Source organism: Pempheris klunzingeri, chromosome 3, assembly GCF_042242105.1.
Source record: "Pempheris klunzingeri isolate RE-2024b chromosome 3, fPemKlu1.hap1, whole genome shotgun sequence".
Taxonomy (NCBI): Eukaryota; Metazoa; Chordata; class Actinopteri; order Acropomatiformes; family Pempheridae; genus Pempheris; species Pempheris klunzingeri.
In genome coordinates, this window is record NC_092014.1 from 15,902,650 (window position 1) to 15,920,375 (window position 17,726).

Below are 17,726 nucleotides of genomic sequence, written 5' to 3' on the forward strand. Positions count from 1 at the left end.
TATTGAATTGAACAAGAAAAAAAGTAGAATAGAGGCAGAAAACAAGTTTTTTTTTTTTTTTTAAGTGTGATTAAATATGCAGACTTGTATCCTCACAGTCCTTAAGGTGCATGATACGACTAACACTGAAGTTTAACCCCTTAAGGCCTGTTGACTAACACAGTCTGAGCCTTCAGTCCGGACTTGATGCTCAGTGTGAGTAAAGCCTGGCTGTGGCTGCGCACGCATGCGCGCTGGCCGGCAGCCGTGACTAGACATTCGGTCATAGGAGCGGTGGAGGGGGCGCTCGAGCCACGTCGGTGAAACAAATCAACGCTTGAAGGCAGATTACAAAGAGGGTGAGTAGACTAATTGCGACAAGCGCTGCGTCTTCTTTTATCTCCCTCTAATATAAACTCGGGAGCGCAGAAATCCACGCAGAAATCCACAGCCTGTCCTGTTGATGCGGGTAGGTCAGTCGCACAAGCACAGTCCGCCATTCCCCTTTTTTATATTTAACGAGACACCCTTTCATGGTCTGAGTGAGGAAATTCTCAGTAGCGTGGGTTCATGTGCATAATTTACAGTGTTTCCCCCGTGCCCCGTTCAAGTGCAGTGGTGGACCGTGCAGCTGGAATTGCATTTGCGCGCAACGGGTGATTTGGTGCAGCGCAGCATGAGAACAGTTACATCTGGCATCTAGGCGTTGGACAAAATTCACCCATATCTCTCAAAGATTGTGCCCCCACTTCATTCATCAGAAAGGCTCAGTTGAAGGCAGATGTGCGGCCTCACTGTCAAGATATTTGTAAAAGTTTTGCATAATCAAATTATTGTATATTTAGATTACTGATCTTTGCACATCACAATGCTTCACACAATACTTCTGATTTTTGCATAGATAATTTCCTCCCCTCTATCAGTCCCTCCATCGTGTCATTTCTTTCCTTCTCATCAGGTCCCTGCTGCTCATCCTGGAGCAGGAGATCCAGGGCGATGTCAACGCCAGATCCCCCCATGGGAGGCACCCCTCGCCCAGGTCCCTCTCCTGGTCCTGGTCCCTCCCCTGGGGCCATGCTGGGCCCCAGCCCCGGGCCCTCTCCAGGCTCCTCTCATAGTATGATGGGCCCCAGCCCTGGGCCTCCCTCCTCTGGACACTCCCAGCCAGGACCCTCCGGGTACGGCCAGGACAGCATGCACCCTCTGCACAAAGTAAGGACAGACCAACACCCAGCGCCCCGCTGAGACACACCACCACTGTTAACTGCAGCCCTTTAGGAAAGTATCAGCAGCTGTTTTTAAATCCAAAAATGTACAATGTACAATTTTTAGACATCACATTCACATTATCTTATTTATCTAAATTGTCAGGCATTCATTGCAGACAGCAATGAAAGAATTTCATTGTACATGGAAACATGTTTCCCTACTGTAGATATGACAATAAACACTTTTTGAATTTTGAATCTTGAACTTGATGTGAGTGTAAAGTGTCACTGTCAATATCTTACAACTACTTACATTTCATACTCTATTATTACCATTTTATTATATATTCCAATGTGTTTTTTCCCATAGCAGAAATATGCTACAACTAGCTAATGGAAGTGGAAGTGGAAGTGGAAGGTTTGTATCACTGTTTGATTTCTCCCACAGCCCCTGGAGAGCATGCATGAGAAGAGCATGAGTGAGGAGAGCCGCTTCAGTCAGATGAAGGGATTGTCAATGAGACAGGGCGGCCACAGTGGTATGGGTCCACCACCTAGTCCTCTAGACCAACACTCGCAAGGTGGGTGTGCCACGTAGACTTATCTTGAGTAACTCCATACTTTTCCAGCATTGTGTAAGACTTGTTCTTTTAAGTGTGACACATCTGTAATCATGTGGCCACAGGGAGTGTCTGTGCTGTCACAAGCCATGAATTAAACCACAAGTAATTGTTCTCAAAAGTGTTTCTTTTAATTATAAAATACTAAAAAGTCTGGGTCAAACAAAGGCAATGGAAGCTGTCAGATAGCAACTTTCTAGCTGTACCTCTGCATACAGTCTGCTATAAGGAAAGGATGCAGGGAATGAAACAAGACAGTCTGACAGACAGGCTTAGCATTGTAAATCAGAGGTAATGAAATTATGCAATAATAGTCTGGAGGGATTTAAAAAGTGTTAAGAAATAACTCATCGTTTATTTGGCCATACTGCTGGCTTTTGTGGAAGGAACATTTTTGACATTTTGGGAAATCAGCTTGATTTCTTTCTGGCTAAGAGGTAGATGAGAAGACTGATAGAACACACGTCTGTACATTAAATATGAAGCTACAGCCACAGCTGCTAATCTTAGCATACCATAAAGGCTAGAAACGGGAGGAAACAGCTAGCTACACCCTGCCAAAAGGTAACAAAATCCACCTACCAGAACCTGTAAAGCTCGCTGTTTAATATGAACCACAAACTACAAAAACCAAAGTCTAAAAACATCACTTTTGTAGTTTTGTAAATAAGCATATTTCCCAAAATGTCACATTTTCTTTTAGAGACCCCTGATGAGTGATTCTCTACTGTATCCACCCTTTCATCCACCTGTCTGTCTCTCTGTCTGTCTTCCAGGTTACCACTCTCCACTAGGCGGCTCTGACCACTCCAGCCCTGTCCCTTCAAATGGTCCTCCCTCTGGACCTCTCTTGCCATCATCCTCTTCTTCTTCCTCCTCTGGTGGTCCCGGCTCTGCCTCTGCACCTTTAGATGGTCCCAGTGGAGATCAACACACTCTGGGCCCCAGTAATCGGCCACCAGGTAGCTCAGGACCCGGCCCCAGCCCTGGCCCCAGTCTGGGCTCCAGTGTCCCCAGCCTCGGATCTGGCCTTGAAACTGGGGGCCCTGCAGGCCCTGGAGTTCCTGGCGGCCCTGGTGGGCCTACACCCTTCAATCAGAACCAGCTTCACCAACTCAGAGCCCAGATCATGGCTTATAAGATGCTGGCCCGGGGACAGCCCCTGCCAGACCACCTCCAGATGGCTGTCCAGGGAAAGAGGCCGATGCCTGGGATGCAGCAGCAGCAGCCCATGCCCAGCCTGGCTCCTGGAGCTGGAGGTGGACCAGGAGGTGGACCAGCAGGACCAGGACCAGGGCCAGGACCAATGGGCTCAGGCTACAATCGAGCTCATGGTGAGAATATCCTATGGGCTGATGGGTAAATAATATATTAAAGACAAAGTTGTACCTGAATCTTCATACTGTAGTTAGCTGCACATTTTCACAAAACTCCCACAGTCTTCTTGTTATAACCTGTGTTATAAATGCTCCATTAGACTGAAAGAGTCTGTGCTTTGTCTCTTTAGGGATGATGGGTCCAAACATGCCTCCTCCAGGCCCATCAGGTACTCCAGCAGGGCTGCAGGGACCGAACCCAAATGGACCTCCAAAGTCCTGGCCCGAAGGTATGTGGTTCTGCTGTAAGACCTTAGAAACCTGTGAACCTCTTTTAACTGTTCTTCTGTGAGTACCTTTGTACAAACAGAGCTAGAGCTAGTGTAAGAGGGGGCGTATCTATGGAAAACAATCAATTAATTGATAGGACTAGAACAGTATGTTCATACGCAAATATATGAGGCCAGTTTTGGCCTTTTATTAAAGTCATAATTTGAGATTTTCGTAAGTAGTTTATGGCTTTAGTATCGTGTTCACATTGTAGACTAACTGCCACTGGCAGTTATGTGAATCTCATCGGCCACATGTGCTTGATACAAACAATACGGGGACACACTCTTAAAAATGTTGCTCCATGGAGCTACAGCATAGAGGTGGTCATAAACTCCACAGGTTACCTTTGAGCATAAAATACATAAGTTCCTGTGCAGACGCCAGAATCCTGTGGTCTAAGTGTTGCTTGAGAGGCCTTTTGAATCTCACCAATAACAGCATTGACCTTTCCTTTATTCCCTTCACTTCCTCCCAGGCCCCATGGTGAATGCAGCAGCCCCCTCCAACGCACCCCAAAAGCTGATTCCCCCTCAGCCCACTGGCCGACCCTCTCCTGCCCCCCCCTCGGTCCCCCCTGCTGCCTCCCCAGTAATGCCTCCACAGACCCAATCCCCCGGCCAGCCGGCACAGCCTACTCCCATGATGCCTTACCACGCCAAGCAGAACCGCATTACCCCCATTCAGAAACCCTGCGGCCTCGACCCAGTGGAGATACTGCAGGAGAGGGAGTACAGGTACGCCACAGCCTTTACAGTTTCCTTCATTTCATTTACATTTTCTGAATTAAACGTAAGCTATTTAAAGGTTCTAAGTTACCATATATACGGGACTATGAGCAGTACACTTCTGGAGAGTTTTCTTACTAAATTTATCAATGTTGTGTTCAAAACTTTCAAACAGTGGTACATAATTACCACAAGCTTTTTATTGTATACTGTCTGCCAGAGGTATTCGAAACCATAAACATAGCATGAACAGTACTAAATGAAATAACTACAACTCTGTACCTTTTGCTCCCTTAGGTTACAGGCTCGTATCACTCATCGCATTGCTGAACTGGAGAACCTGCCGGGCTCTCTGGCTGGTGATTTACGTACCAAAGCTACTATAGAGCTCAAAGCCCTCCGACTACTTAACTTCCAGAGACAGGTTCGCACTTCACATTTTTACCTTCACCTGTAACCTTCACAACATCACATATTTCAATGTTTTTTAATGGTGGTAGTGTTAATGATGAGTCCCTGTTTGTATATTTGTCCTTGCGGGCAACTGCCTACAGCTGCGTCAAGAGGTGGTGGTGTGTATGCGACGTGACACAGCTCTAGAGACCGCCCTTGACGCCAAGGCCTACAAGCGGAGCAAGCGTCAGTCTCTGCGAGAGGCCCGCATCACAGAGAAACTGGAGAAACAGCAAAAGATTGAGCAAGAGCGCAAACGCAGACAGAAACATCAGGTAGAGGACAGACACAGCTGCAATAAGTTTAAACGTGGTATCTTCTCCTGTGTTTTATCTTCACTGTCCTTCACTTATGCTTGTACTCTAATCTTAGGAGTACCTCAACAGCATCCTGCAGCACGCCAAAGACTTTAAAGAGTACCACCGTTCCATCACAGGCAAAATGCAGAAACTCACCAAAGCTGTGGCCACCTACCATGCCAACACTGAACGGGAGCAGAAGAAAGAAAATGAGCGGATTGAGAAAGAGAGGATGAGGAGGCTTATGGTAAAACGAAACCATTATGGCACCATGCAGACACAGTTACACAAGCATCGACATTACACACTTACCAGAACACACCCTCCTAAACACTCTGTATACATGTCTGTCCTCCCAGGCTGAGGATGAGGAGGGTTATCGTAAACTGATTGACCAGAAGAAGGATAAGCGTCTGGCCTACCTGCTGCAGCAAACTGATGAGTATGTTGCCAACCTCACCGAGCTGGTCAGAGCGCACAAAGCTGCGCAGGCTCTCAAAGAGAAAAAGAAGAAGAAGAAGAAAAAGAAGAAGGTATGGAAAAGAGTGGGAGAGAGATCAACAGTCTACACCTCCACTATTGGAAAGTCTCATTTTTTGTCGGATTTGTCCTCTGAGCTACAGCACTAGTGTGTACACACTTTGTTTCTGATCATCAATGACTTTTATAACATAAGTAAGTCACACATGCTCTCTGCTGGGATTAGTCATTTTCTTCTTGTCTTGCAGTTGGAGAATGCTGAGGGTCCATCTCCTGCCTTGGGTCCTGATGGAGAGGTGAGCAGATGGCAGAACTTCAGAGACAATAAAATGTATTTAAACTTCCAGTAAAACAGAAGCAGATATTCAAAGTCACTGATTTTGTTTATTAACTTATACACCCACTCTTTAAATCTGCTTGATTCACATTTCAGACATGATTCTCTGTTTTGCTGCTTTGTGTGGTCTCCGTGGAGACCTCCCTCTAAACACAACACAGATCCAATTTCACACAAAGCTTCAGGGAGTGATGCTTTGCTTCTTAGTGCTGTCACAGCAAAAAGCAGCGTCTGCTCACAGTCCTTTGCTCATACAACAGTTTCTGTTCACTATTACCGTGCAAAAAGTCTGGTCAAATAGACTTTCGTCAGACACAAAGCCTCACTAATAAACATACATACATATCTCAAAACTATGGCTGTCGATGCAACAGGTGGTCAAACCTAATAGCCGTTGGCTTTAGCCCATTGCAAGGCCATTGCATGTGTGCATATTTCCTCAGTAATAAATCATCTGTCACAGGTGATGACGATTGGAATGACTAACTACATGATAACACCCCAAAGGGAGAATAAAATATTGTATAAAGTGTTATATTATATTATAATTATAATTATATTCATACAGCATACATTGTATTAAATCATAATTGGGTAGTTGATTGACAGTCTGGTTGTTAAATTGACCAAACACCAGCAGTATTAACAGTTAAGACGATAACTTTCCTCCTCCCCTGCAGCCTCTAGATGAGACGAGTCAGATGAGTGACCTGCCTGTGAAGGTCATCCACGTGGACAGTGGGAACATCCTGACAGGAGTGGACGCTCCTAAAGCTGGACAGCTGGAGACCTGGCTGGAGATGAACCCTGGGTGAGACTGGCTGGAAGGAGGAACTTGTGTGAACAAATGTGTGCGGAAAAATAGGCAGTAGCAGTGGCTGTAGGTGCAGCACTGTCCGTCAGTCTGTTGGTCTGTTGATTGAAATACTGAATCTTTGCAATGACTGAATTGCCATGAAATTCATGGATAAATTCGAAATCTATGGTGACTTTTCATCTGGCATCGTCAACTGGGTTGAACCTTAGTCATAACTTAGATTGATGCTTTATAACATGTTAAAAATGCTAAGTATTACAAGTAGTAAAAGTTAACATTGCCAAAGTTAATTTGCTAACATGCTGAAATACTAAATTTGCATGCTATCTATCAGCTGTATCCACTCCTAATTTATATTAAGGAATATACACGTGCATGAGGATGACGTGTACAGCTGAAATGTTCAGATACAGCGGCTGTTGATAAATTTAATTTGAGTTAGCTTGTATTTTGTCCAGTTATGAGGTGGCTCCCCGCTCAGACAGTGAAGACAGCGAGGAGGAGGAAGAGGAGGAGGTGGGTTGTTTTAAAAGGTGTGTTTGAAGCCAGTTTCATATCCATTACTCCAATCACTGACCAGCTGTCTGGCAGGAGGAAGAGGAGGAGCCTCAACCATCTTCCGCTCTGGTGGAAGATAAGAAGAAGATTACAGACCCAGACTGTGAAGATGTGTCAGAGGTGGACGTCCGACACATCATTGAGTGAGTAAATACACAACTGCACTTGATTGCATTTTTAGTACCGTTTATGAACCACCAAAACAAAACATGCATGTACTCATAAGGTATTATTACAAAGGGTGTCCACCTAATAATGCCATGATTGCATAAAACTCCTCTTGCAGAAATGCTAAACAGGATGTGGATGACGAATATAGCGGTGCAGCTTTTGCCAGAGGCCTCCAGTCTTATTATTCTGTGGCTCACGCTGTCACAGAGAAGGTGGAAAAACAGTCCAGCTTGTTAATAAATGGTCAACTCAAACAGTATCAGGTGAGCAAGCACAACCAGGTCACAGTCGATCTGATTACATGATATTCTCTACCTTGCCATGCACAAATAAATTATTTTTTGACTTGACAAGGGAGGTAAATGCTTTTTCATGTTAGACACACGTTCTCCCCTGCTTGTCTGGCAGATTAAAGGTCTGGAGTGGCTGGTTTCCCTCTACAACAATAACCTGAACGGGATCTTGGCGGATGAGATGGGTCTGGGAAAAACCATTCAAACTATCGCCCTCATCACGTACCTCATGGAGAACAAACGGCTCAACGGACCCTACCTCATCATTGTACCCCTCTCGTGAGCGAATTCTCGTTATCTGCAAACATATTTTCTATGTTTTGATGATTCTCCTCCATCAGGGAAGTTATTTGAACAAACACGGCTAAACTGAATGACAACAGAGCTGTCTCTCATCGGCAGAACTCTCTCGAACTGGGTGTATGAGTTTGACAAGTGGGCACCGACTGTCGTGAAAGTGTCCTACAAGGTGAGTGTTTGCAGCCTCACCCCCCACATTAAATCTGTCTTACCTCCTGCACATGAACACAAAATGTGAGAATGCGTGTTTCTACAAATGCACCTCCTGTATTTTTGCTTGTATCATAAAACGCTGATGTATTAAGAGAAATGCTTCTAACATTTCAGATATTTAAGTTACTTTGCTGTGTTTTTAGATCTTTATTTAGTTTTTTATCTGTCATTTTCTCTCTTTTTTTGGTCTTTTAGGGGTCTCCTGCTGCCAGAAGAGCCTTTGTCCCCCAACTACGCAGTGGAAAGTTCAATGTTTTACTCACCACTTACGAGTACATCATCAAGGATAAACAAGTACTGGCCAAGGTGAGATGGGATGTACCAGCAAACACAAGCAGAAGAACATGCACAAACACACCCAGGCAGTAGTAATGCATAGTGTAATGCTTTGCCTCTATGCATGTACAACCACCAGCTTTTGGCTTAGGTTTTTGTATCGCCTTTCTTAAACATTTAATTTCGCTTGCAGTTTCATTGTGTTTTTGTCTGATGGCTCTAACTCCCTAATTCCCCAAAGACCTTTAAAGATATTTGACCCTGGACCAATCTGACTGCCCCCTGTGCTGCATCTCAGTGTTCTCTCCTAGGTGCTGCCACACACTGACACTGCCTGTATACCGCATCTCCCACTGTCCTCTGTGGTCGTCATGCTGCTATGCACTCATGTAGTCATATAGGCTTCCAGACTGTGCTGACAGGTGGGTGTTGTAGTTCAAGCGGCTAAACGCTTGGGCTTGGAACTGAGCCAGCGTGGGTGGACAAGCGATCGTCCTTTTTGAGCAATTTCTGGTTTTGGTTGGTTTAGATGAAATGAGGCTGTTGTAGTAGCTTTATCCAAATGTTCTCCTGTCGTCTCTACTCGTCAGATTCGTTGGAAGTACATGATCGTGGACGAGGGTCACCGCATGAAAAACCACCACTGTAAGCTGACCCAGGTCCTGAACACTCACTATCTGGCCCCACGGCGAGTCCTGCTGACAGGAACGCCGCTGCAGAACAAACTTCCTGAGCTGTGGGCGTTGCTAAACTTCCTTCTGCCCACCATCTTCAAAAGCTGCAGCACCTTCGAGCAGTGGTTTAACGCCCCTTTCGCCATGACGGGAGAGAAGGTGCAGAGAGGGACTCAGTTGTAGCCACATCTTATTCTTTTTTTTTTTAACAAGCGTTTGAGAGATGAAAACATGCCAGTTGTACAGCGCCTTTCTTGCCAAATAACTTGCAAAATGTCTCTTTTCGTGTATTTTCTCCCCAGGTGGACCTTAATGAAGAGGAGACCATCTTGATTATCCGTCGTCTCCACAAAGTGCTCCGCCCCTTCCTGTTACGCAGATTAAAGAAGGAAGTGGAGGCGCAGCTTCCAGAGAAGGCAGGACTCACTTCTGCAGACAGACTATTATATACACATACAATCAGACAAATGCATATCAGTCCAAATGATCTCCCAATGGATGGGAAACTTCTTTCATCATTCAACTTCCCTCTCCAACAGGTGGAATATGTGATCAAGTGTGACATGTCGTCTCTCCAGAGGGTGCTGTACAGGCACATGCAGGCCAAGGGGGTCCTGCTCACTGATGGATCAGAGAAAGACAAGAAGGTGAAACACTTAAACACTGTGGGTTTTTGGTTTGAGCATCATTATAACTAAACAACACCAAAATAAGGCTGGAAGAAATCAAAAATGTTTTTGATTCTGGAAATTATGATAAGCCTTGATAATATATGACACTAGATGATTTATATGACAAGAGGAGATTTATTACTTGTGACAGGTATGGAGCATATAGAGGGATCCGTACCAGAGAGGGGGTTTGGCTTTCACTCTTAGGAAAGACTTGAACTTTTAGGAAATCAGTGCGTGTACTGTTTTGTCCTGCTGTTTTCATCAGGGTAAAGGAGGCACAAAGACGCTGATGAACACCATCATGCAGCTGAGGAAGATCTGTAACCACCCGTACATGTTCCAGCAAATAGAGGTACGACTGAGGAGTGTCATATAAAAAGACTGTATGTCCAGGTCTTTGTTTTACTGTGTGTGACATGTTACAGTGTCTTTGATTTCACTCCATATTTATATAGAAGATTTGCTAGTATACAAGGTGTTTTTTTTTTTACAGTGATACTTTATGAATGTTGATAATGTAAGTTTCCATATAAGTGTTTGACCGTGTGTATTTGATTAAATTACAGAATTAATTTTGGATTGTTTTACAGGAATCCTTCTCTGAACATTTAGGATTCTCTGGTGGGATAGTCCAGGGGTAAGTGTTCACACACACACACACAGACACACACGCTGTATCCCTTGTAACAAAATCTCCTACCTTTCCGTCAGTCCTGACCTGTATCGAGCGTCAGGAAAGTTTGAGGTGTTGGATCGCATCCTGCCGAAGCTAAGAGCCACAAACCACAAAGTGCTGCTCTTCTGTCAGATGACCTCACTCATGACCATCATGGAGGACTATTTTGCTTACCGCAGCTTCAAGTATCTGCGTCTGGATGGTGAGACAGTTGTGTAACACTCATAGTGTTTGTGAATTTGTCCTTTATTCTCACTCTATTTCATTCATTCTTTTTCCTGAAATCCTTTATTTCCTTCACTTGCTTTGCTTCTCTTTACTACCTCCCTTACATCTCAGGCACTACAAAGGCTGAGGACAGAGGGATGTTACTGAAGACATTCAATGACCCAGGATCAGAATACTTTATCTTCCTCCTGAGCACAAGAGCTGGAGGCCTCGGCCTCAACTTGCAGTCTGCAGACACTGTGGTTATTTTTGACTCTGACTGGAACCCACATCAGGTGTGAAGCACATTCTTTTGATTTAGAGAAGACGCCACTAGTGTCCGCAGAACACTTCCTGTAACATAACAATAGAAATTAACAAAAACGGATACCTCAGACTCAAAATCCAGACTTCAGAATATGACAATCATTGATCACCATCTGCCAGTTTGTTTGAGCTCAACAAAAGAATAGTGGGAAGAAAATAAACCAAAAGAAAATTAACCTTGCACAGTATTTTATGATGTATAAACAAATCCTGCTGCTGAATTCAATTGAAAGTACTTATACAGACAGTGAAAGCAGAAATGTTCAGGTTGATCACAGATATTTCTGCCCACTGACAGATGATTGTAGTTTGTGGTCTACACAATACTGCTGAGGTGGAATTTTGGACAGGAAATGTAAAAGAGCACCCAGCTAGCGAGGGACACAGGTAGTTCACCATCAGCACTGTGAAGGCAGCTCGTCGGTTATGTTTGGCCCCTTTTTTGCTCAGACTGCAATTAAAACAGTACGCTTTATTTAAAATGTATAAAAGTAAAACTGATTTCACTGAGCAAAGACCTGTGGCTTTTACTTTCTGTTTTTCCAAAGTTTAAGTTTATTGTTGGAGCAGCTGATAACAGCCCAGTGCAGAGGAGAATCCAGTCGTCTGTTAAAACCGCAATACATTTAGCTAAAAATCTCAAGTTTTTAGAGTATACACTTTATTTTGAGGTCTTTATGTCACTATATATATATCAACATGTTGGACACATTTCTTGGAAAAAAATACTTCATAAGTAAAATCCTTTACATACGCTTTGGCGCTTTGAACAGTAGTAAACGCACTCTTATATTCCAGCCACAGTTTTCTCACAGTGACATTTGAATCTCTCCTAATTCTCTTTCCCCTTCCTGACTTTCCCAGGATCTGCAGGCTCAGGACAGAGCTCACCGTATAGGTCAACAGAATGAGGTGCGTGTGTTGCGCCTCTGCACTGTCAACAGTGTGGAGGAGAAAATCTTGGCTGCAGCCAAGTATAAACTGAACGTGGACCAGAAGGTCATCCAGGCTGGCATGTTTGACCAGAAGTCTTCCAGCCACGAGCGCAGGGCCTTCCTACAGGCCATCCTGGAACACGAAGAGCAAGACGAGGTCTGGGGACAGGAAGTGTGTCTACGCATTAATGTGTGTGCGTGCACCAGAGACACACAATTTTAAAAAGTGTGCTGTCTTATGCTCTGCTTGCCAATGTGTGTCTGCTGTATTCAGGAGGAGGATGAGGTGCCAGATGACGAGACGGTCAACCAGATGATTGCCAGGAGTGAGGAAGAGTTCGACCAGTTCATGGTCAGTATATGTGTGTGTCTGTTTTGAAGATAAGTTTTAGCTCTTACACGTCCTCACCTACAGCCCTAACTCCAACCAACTAACCAAAATCCTCTTCGTACATATTTGTGTCTTTGCCCCTTTTTTGCCCCTTGTCCTTCCTCTCTCTCCCTCAGCGAATGGACCTAGATCGCCGTCGCGAGGAGGCCCGTAACCCACGGCGGAAACCTCGTCTTATGGAGGAGGACGAGCTACCCACTTGGATCATGAAAGACGACGCTGAGGTTGAACGTTTGACCTGCGAGGAAGAGGAGGAGAAAATGTTTGGACGAGGTTCTCGGCAGCGAAAGGAGGTGGACTACAGCGATTCACTGACAGAGAAGCAGTGGCTCAAGGTGACTGGCCTCAAGGGGAAAGAGCGGAACTGAGAAACAGATGTCTTGAAACAAAGAAATGGTTGATTTGGCTTTAGTGATTTACTTTTATTTTAACCTCACAGTGTGTGTCTCTGGTACAGGCCATAGAAGAGGGCACGCTGGAGGAGATGGAGGAAGAGGTACGTCACAAAAAGACCACCCGCAAGAGGAAGCGTGACCGTGACCTGGATCTCCCTGGTCCCTCCTCCTCCTCGGGGGGACGAGGAAGAGGGGACAAAGATGAAGATGGGAAAAGGCAAAGGAAGAGGGGAAGACCACCTGCTGAGAAACTGTCCCCCAACCCTCCGGCCCTCACAAAGAAGATGAGGAAAATTGTGGACGCTGTCATCAAGTATAAAGACAGGTAGCAGAAAATAGCTTTAGCTGTAGTTTGTGACACACACGAGCAGTGTGAAGTCACTTGATGGCGTGTGTGAAACACATGACAAATCATATAACCATAATTTTTTCAGTTTCGGGCCAACTTAAGGCCCAAAAGAGAAGTGATGTTGCATTTTCTTGGAATTTTATTGAAACTGAGAAAAGTCACCATACAAAAGTCACGTACATTATTGAGTTTTATATATTGACACAATTATATGAATGAAAACATGAAGCTGTGGTTTGTGAAGAAGCTGATGTGTACGGTTTTTCATTACAATGATAACAAATCTACAGTATGAACAACAGCTGGTGAGCAGTAGAGGATCTGAACTGAGAAGCTAAAGTTAAACATTTCTTTTCATAGAAAAGAGTGATGATGAAATCTCTCACTTATAGTGAGAATAAACTAACAAATGTTAATGTTTTGTCTCATCCTGATGATGTCATTTCCTGCAGTACTAGTGGGCGTCAGCTGAGCGAGGTCTTCATCCAACTTCCATCTCGAAAAGAGCTGCCCGAGTACTACGAGCTGATCCGCAAGCCCGTGGACTTCAGGAAGATCAAGGTTCCAAAGAAATGGTTCTTTTGGGGTTAATTTGTCACTGCAGCTGTAAATCCTGTACAAACAGTTGTGTTTGTGTTTATCATTAATAGATTTATTGGTCAGCAGATAACTTTTGTACTTTCTCTCATACACAAAGTGATGCACATGCTGTATTTTCACTGTAGGAGAGGATCAGAGGTCATCGTTACCGGAGTCTGGGTGACCTGGAGAGAGACGTCATGCTGCTCTTCCAAAACGCTCAGACCTTCAACCTGGAGGGATCACTGGTGAGAATCACTGTATACACTGGAAGCACTGGAGAAACCATGCACATCATGCACGGCAGATGACTTGTGTCTGTGTGTCTGTGTCTGTAATCATGGATGCTGAGATCCAGTGTTAACAGTATGTACACGACGGCGATAAGCTGTTTTCCTCCATGTTTCTCAGATATATGAAGACTCCATCGTCCTCCAGTCAGTGTTCACCAGTTTGAGGCAAAAGATTGAGAAAGAGGAAGAAAGTGAGGGAGAGGAGAGTGAGGAGGAGGAAGAGGAGCTGGAGGAAGGATCAGAATCCGAATGTAAGTGTCTGTATGAAGAGAGCGGCAGAGGAGAAACTGTTTAGTCACATTTTATTTCTATGTAGTCTAGTTTTATTTTGTCAGTGGTGAGAATGTGCTGTGATGTCCTTTTCTCACTGTCTTAGTGACTATCTTTCATTTTCATTTTGATGACACTCTTTTTTAAGCTTTAGATTAGTTGTATTTATACCATAAACATGTTACAGCATGTCTATGAGTGTGTCTATGAGTGTGTCTGTGTGTGTGTCTCTGTGTGTGTGGTTGTCTCCAGCTCGCTCGGTGAAAGTAAAGATCCGCCTGGGAAGGAAGGACAAAGGTGGAGATCGAGGGAAGGGACGCAGCAGACGAACAGGACGCACCAGAGCCAAACCTGTTGTCAGTGATGATGACTCAGAGGACGAGCAGGAAGAGGTAACTCACTGTGTGTGTGTCTGTGTCTGTGTCTGTCCTTATGAGAACCAGTACTACAACCAGGGTATTACCCCGGTATTACCCCTATACCACTGTCATAGTCCTGTCCAATGTGGCTCTCCTGTAAGTCAGCATGACACTGTGCTTACCTTTATTGTTGGAAACAGATTAACAGCAGAGTTCAGCTGCAACATAAATATAAAAAGCTTTAAAGCGCTTGAAGAGTATTAGAGAAAGGAATAAGTGATGGATTTGTCAAGGTGAAGACCCGCTTCTTTCCCATACTTCCAGCTGTTCCATAATTACAGCCTATTTCCTCCTCGTCTATCTGCCAGGAAGGCTTTAGGTTCTGCTTTTTTTAGGTTTTAGGAACAGTTTTGTCTGTTTGTTGGTTTGCAGGATACCTTATAAACCTGTTGACTGATTTCAGTGAAATTCATTGCATAGTTATAACCTTACAAGGCAGCTGGCGAGATCACCATCAAGGTGAATATCCATCTCGCCAGGCTGCAATTTATGTGTTTGTTTCCGAACCATAGTAATTCTGTCCAATGAGCGTGTGTGTGGTTTAGATGTGACGACAGCGAGAAGCAACTGTTCATTTGAAACATAGACAGGCTGTGGTTCAAAAACAACAATGGCAGCTCTTAAAGAGTTAGCGCAGATGCTGCTAAAGCCTCAGTTATGTCTGAACTCAAGAGTATTTCTTCAACTAAAGAGGAGCAAAGAACAGTACATCTCCGTTTTGACAGGCCTCTGCAAGAGTTTTACACCAATATATGGTTTGTTGATCTGATTGGTTGATGTCAGCCTGTGTGAGACAGATGGTCCATCCAATCACTTGCCAAATATTTTTGGACGTGTCTGTCCGTTTACAATCAGCTTCTATGGACGACTTCCCAGATGGCTCTCTGTAACAAACCATTTGGCGCTTTGGGTAATGAAAAGCAAGTGATTAGATTAGGTGGATTCTTAAAGTTTTAAAGCAATTTCAAGATGTTTTTCTTATTTCTTCATAATTTTCTCATTAATTCCAGCATTTGCTTGAATAATAAAAATTACACATTTAGTATATGAATGTCTTATCAGGTGTGTTTGATTCTTGATTCTAGTTTTCTCTTTTATCTCTTTTCCAGGAGCGCTCCCCCAGTGCCACTGATGAGGAGTCCTGAACTGTACTGTAATGTGGGAGTGAAAGGAACATAAAGAGATATTCCACCAACTTAAGCACCGCATATACAGTAAATACAACATGCCTCTGTCAACTCCATCCACCCTCAGTCAAACGTCATACCACTGAAATCGAAAGGAGGTTTGCAAGTAAGTCTTAAAGACATCACATGGAAACACATAAACATTCCTCGTCTTTTTCTTTTTCTCTGCTTAGGCTCAGTCTGATGAAGTCTAAACACGGAGGGATCAAATGAGCTTTTTAGCTTCCTGTGCAATTTCAGGAGAGTTTTTGATCTATGTTTTACTAAGAATGTTAAGGAATGTGTTAAAACACTCCTTCAGTGAATCATATAACGGCCTAATCTGTTTAAGAGTGGTATCTATGAAATGATAATCATAATATCATCAGAATAACAATTTAGTAATATATTGTGATAATATTGTGATATGTAATACAAATGGTCGTTTTTGGGATAGCTCCTCCTGTGCTGCACACAGCAGAAAATGCACATTTATTATTCATTATACTGACGGATGGTAGAGAACGCATTGTGTCACAGGCAAACAGAAAACAGAGACCACGGAACGTTTTCTCACATCTCTCTTCTTTCATTTAAAAAGCTGCTAATGGACAACAAGGACAATGTTTTAAAAAACTAACGACCAAAGTGCAGACACAACAAAAAAAGTTTTCTCAATCATACTGGTACATTTTAGTGCTGTTGGATGACGTGTATAACTCTAATTATCTAATTAATATAATGTATTGAGACAGTTTGAACCAAAATAACTGTGCTATTAATTTAATTTTCATAATCAGCCTTTGCTCTTCTTCATCTTGCCTGAATCCGCGTGTAATCTCACATTTCCAAATCTGACTGCAACAATTACAACAGTAACACTTTAAGTCCCTCTATTTTGCATTTATAAACAGTATATAAACATTATTGGGAACAAATAGACCATTACACACTACAATGTATTTGTACACACTATATGTACATTTTAAGCATTTATTAATGTGCAGTAATTACAGTTCTCTTATGAAGACACATTTTATATTATTGCAACTGTGTTGTACCATACTGTCATTCGCTCTCTGTTTACAACCCAGCCTCCACTCATGGGTGACCACAGGAGGTGTTATAGCCGCTGACAAATAATTAATAAATGCTTATATCTGCTTGCAAAAACATTATAGTGTGTTTTAAACAATTTATAAAGTGTTAATAATCTGCTTACATGTTCAAAACAGGGGGACTTGAATTAAAGTGGTTCCATTATAAATAACTATAATAATAACAGTCTTTAAAAGGAATGTGGTTGAATTAATTAAACGCTGACATAACTGTGTTGTTAACTCGCGGATTTCAAACTGGCAGGAACCAGTTAAGTGCAGTAAACTACGCTGAATGTAAACAGAAAATGTTTTTCGGACAGAGCTGTGTTTTCACCCCGTGTGAAGCTACCACCATATTACCTTATTCCTACCTTACATACGACATACGTGTAAACATCAAACCTGATGTTTCTCCTCTGCTTCACTGTGGCGATGTGTTTTCGGAGCCACTGCGATTACCGCGGTGTGTGTACGTCACATATTTGTGCCCGGGGCTCGCTGTTTGAGTTGGAAATGCAGCCTGCTGTGGGCTGCGGGATGTTTCCACACACCTCAGAAGCTCTTTAGCAACTCACCACAGTTATTTGACTGAGGTTTAATGGAGTTGAGTCCATGTCACTCTCCAATATTGTATATATGGTCCGATATAAAAACAACCTACTCCACCGTGCTGCTGCTTTCCTGTTACACTTCCAATGTAAGCACTTATAACTGTTGATTGTAGATTAACAGAATTATGGGGTCATAATTCATCACTGAGTACTGTAACTTTACTTGCTTCTCTTTCAGTTGTTGTATGGTGATTTTATGATTTCCAAATTGTTTGATGTACTTTGCACTTTTTATGTCTTTGATTTTTAAGACAAAGGACCAGAGGGACAGCTGCTCCTCTC

The 17,726-nt window shown here is 43.4% G+C and overlaps 1 protein-coding gene across 1 annotated transcript; it reads left to right on the plus strand.

Moving 5' to 3' along the window:
* The first annotated feature begins 975 nt into the window (after positions 1-975).
* Positions 976-15,743, plus strand: LOC139223438 (transcription activator BRG1). Its single transcript, XM_070855350.1, has 34 exons — positions 976-1,191; positions 1,636-1,768; positions 2,584-3,141; positions 3,315-3,413; positions 3,932-4,190; positions 4,479-4,605; positions 4,736-4,909; positions 5,007-5,180; positions 5,293-5,466; positions 5,668-5,709; positions 6,431-6,561; positions 7,026-7,083; positions 7,168-7,268; positions 7,412-7,559; positions 7,705-7,868; positions 7,992-8,058; positions 8,298-8,408; positions 8,969-9,211; positions 9,355-9,468; positions 9,592-9,699; positions 9,992-10,078; positions 10,317-10,363; positions 10,438-10,604; positions 10,742-10,905; positions 11,801-12,028; positions 12,146-12,223; positions 12,379-12,597; positions 12,720-12,816; positions 12,859-12,982; positions 13,465-13,567; positions 13,732-13,833; positions 13,997-14,129; positions 14,401-14,540; positions 15,677-15,743. Exons 1-34 carry the CDS (start codon positions 976-978, stop codon positions 15,710-15,712), a joined length of 4,926 nt encoding a protein of 1,641 aa, XP_070711451.1. The 3' UTR covers positions 15,713-15,743.
* Positions 15,744-17,726: the final 1,983 nt, after the last annotated feature.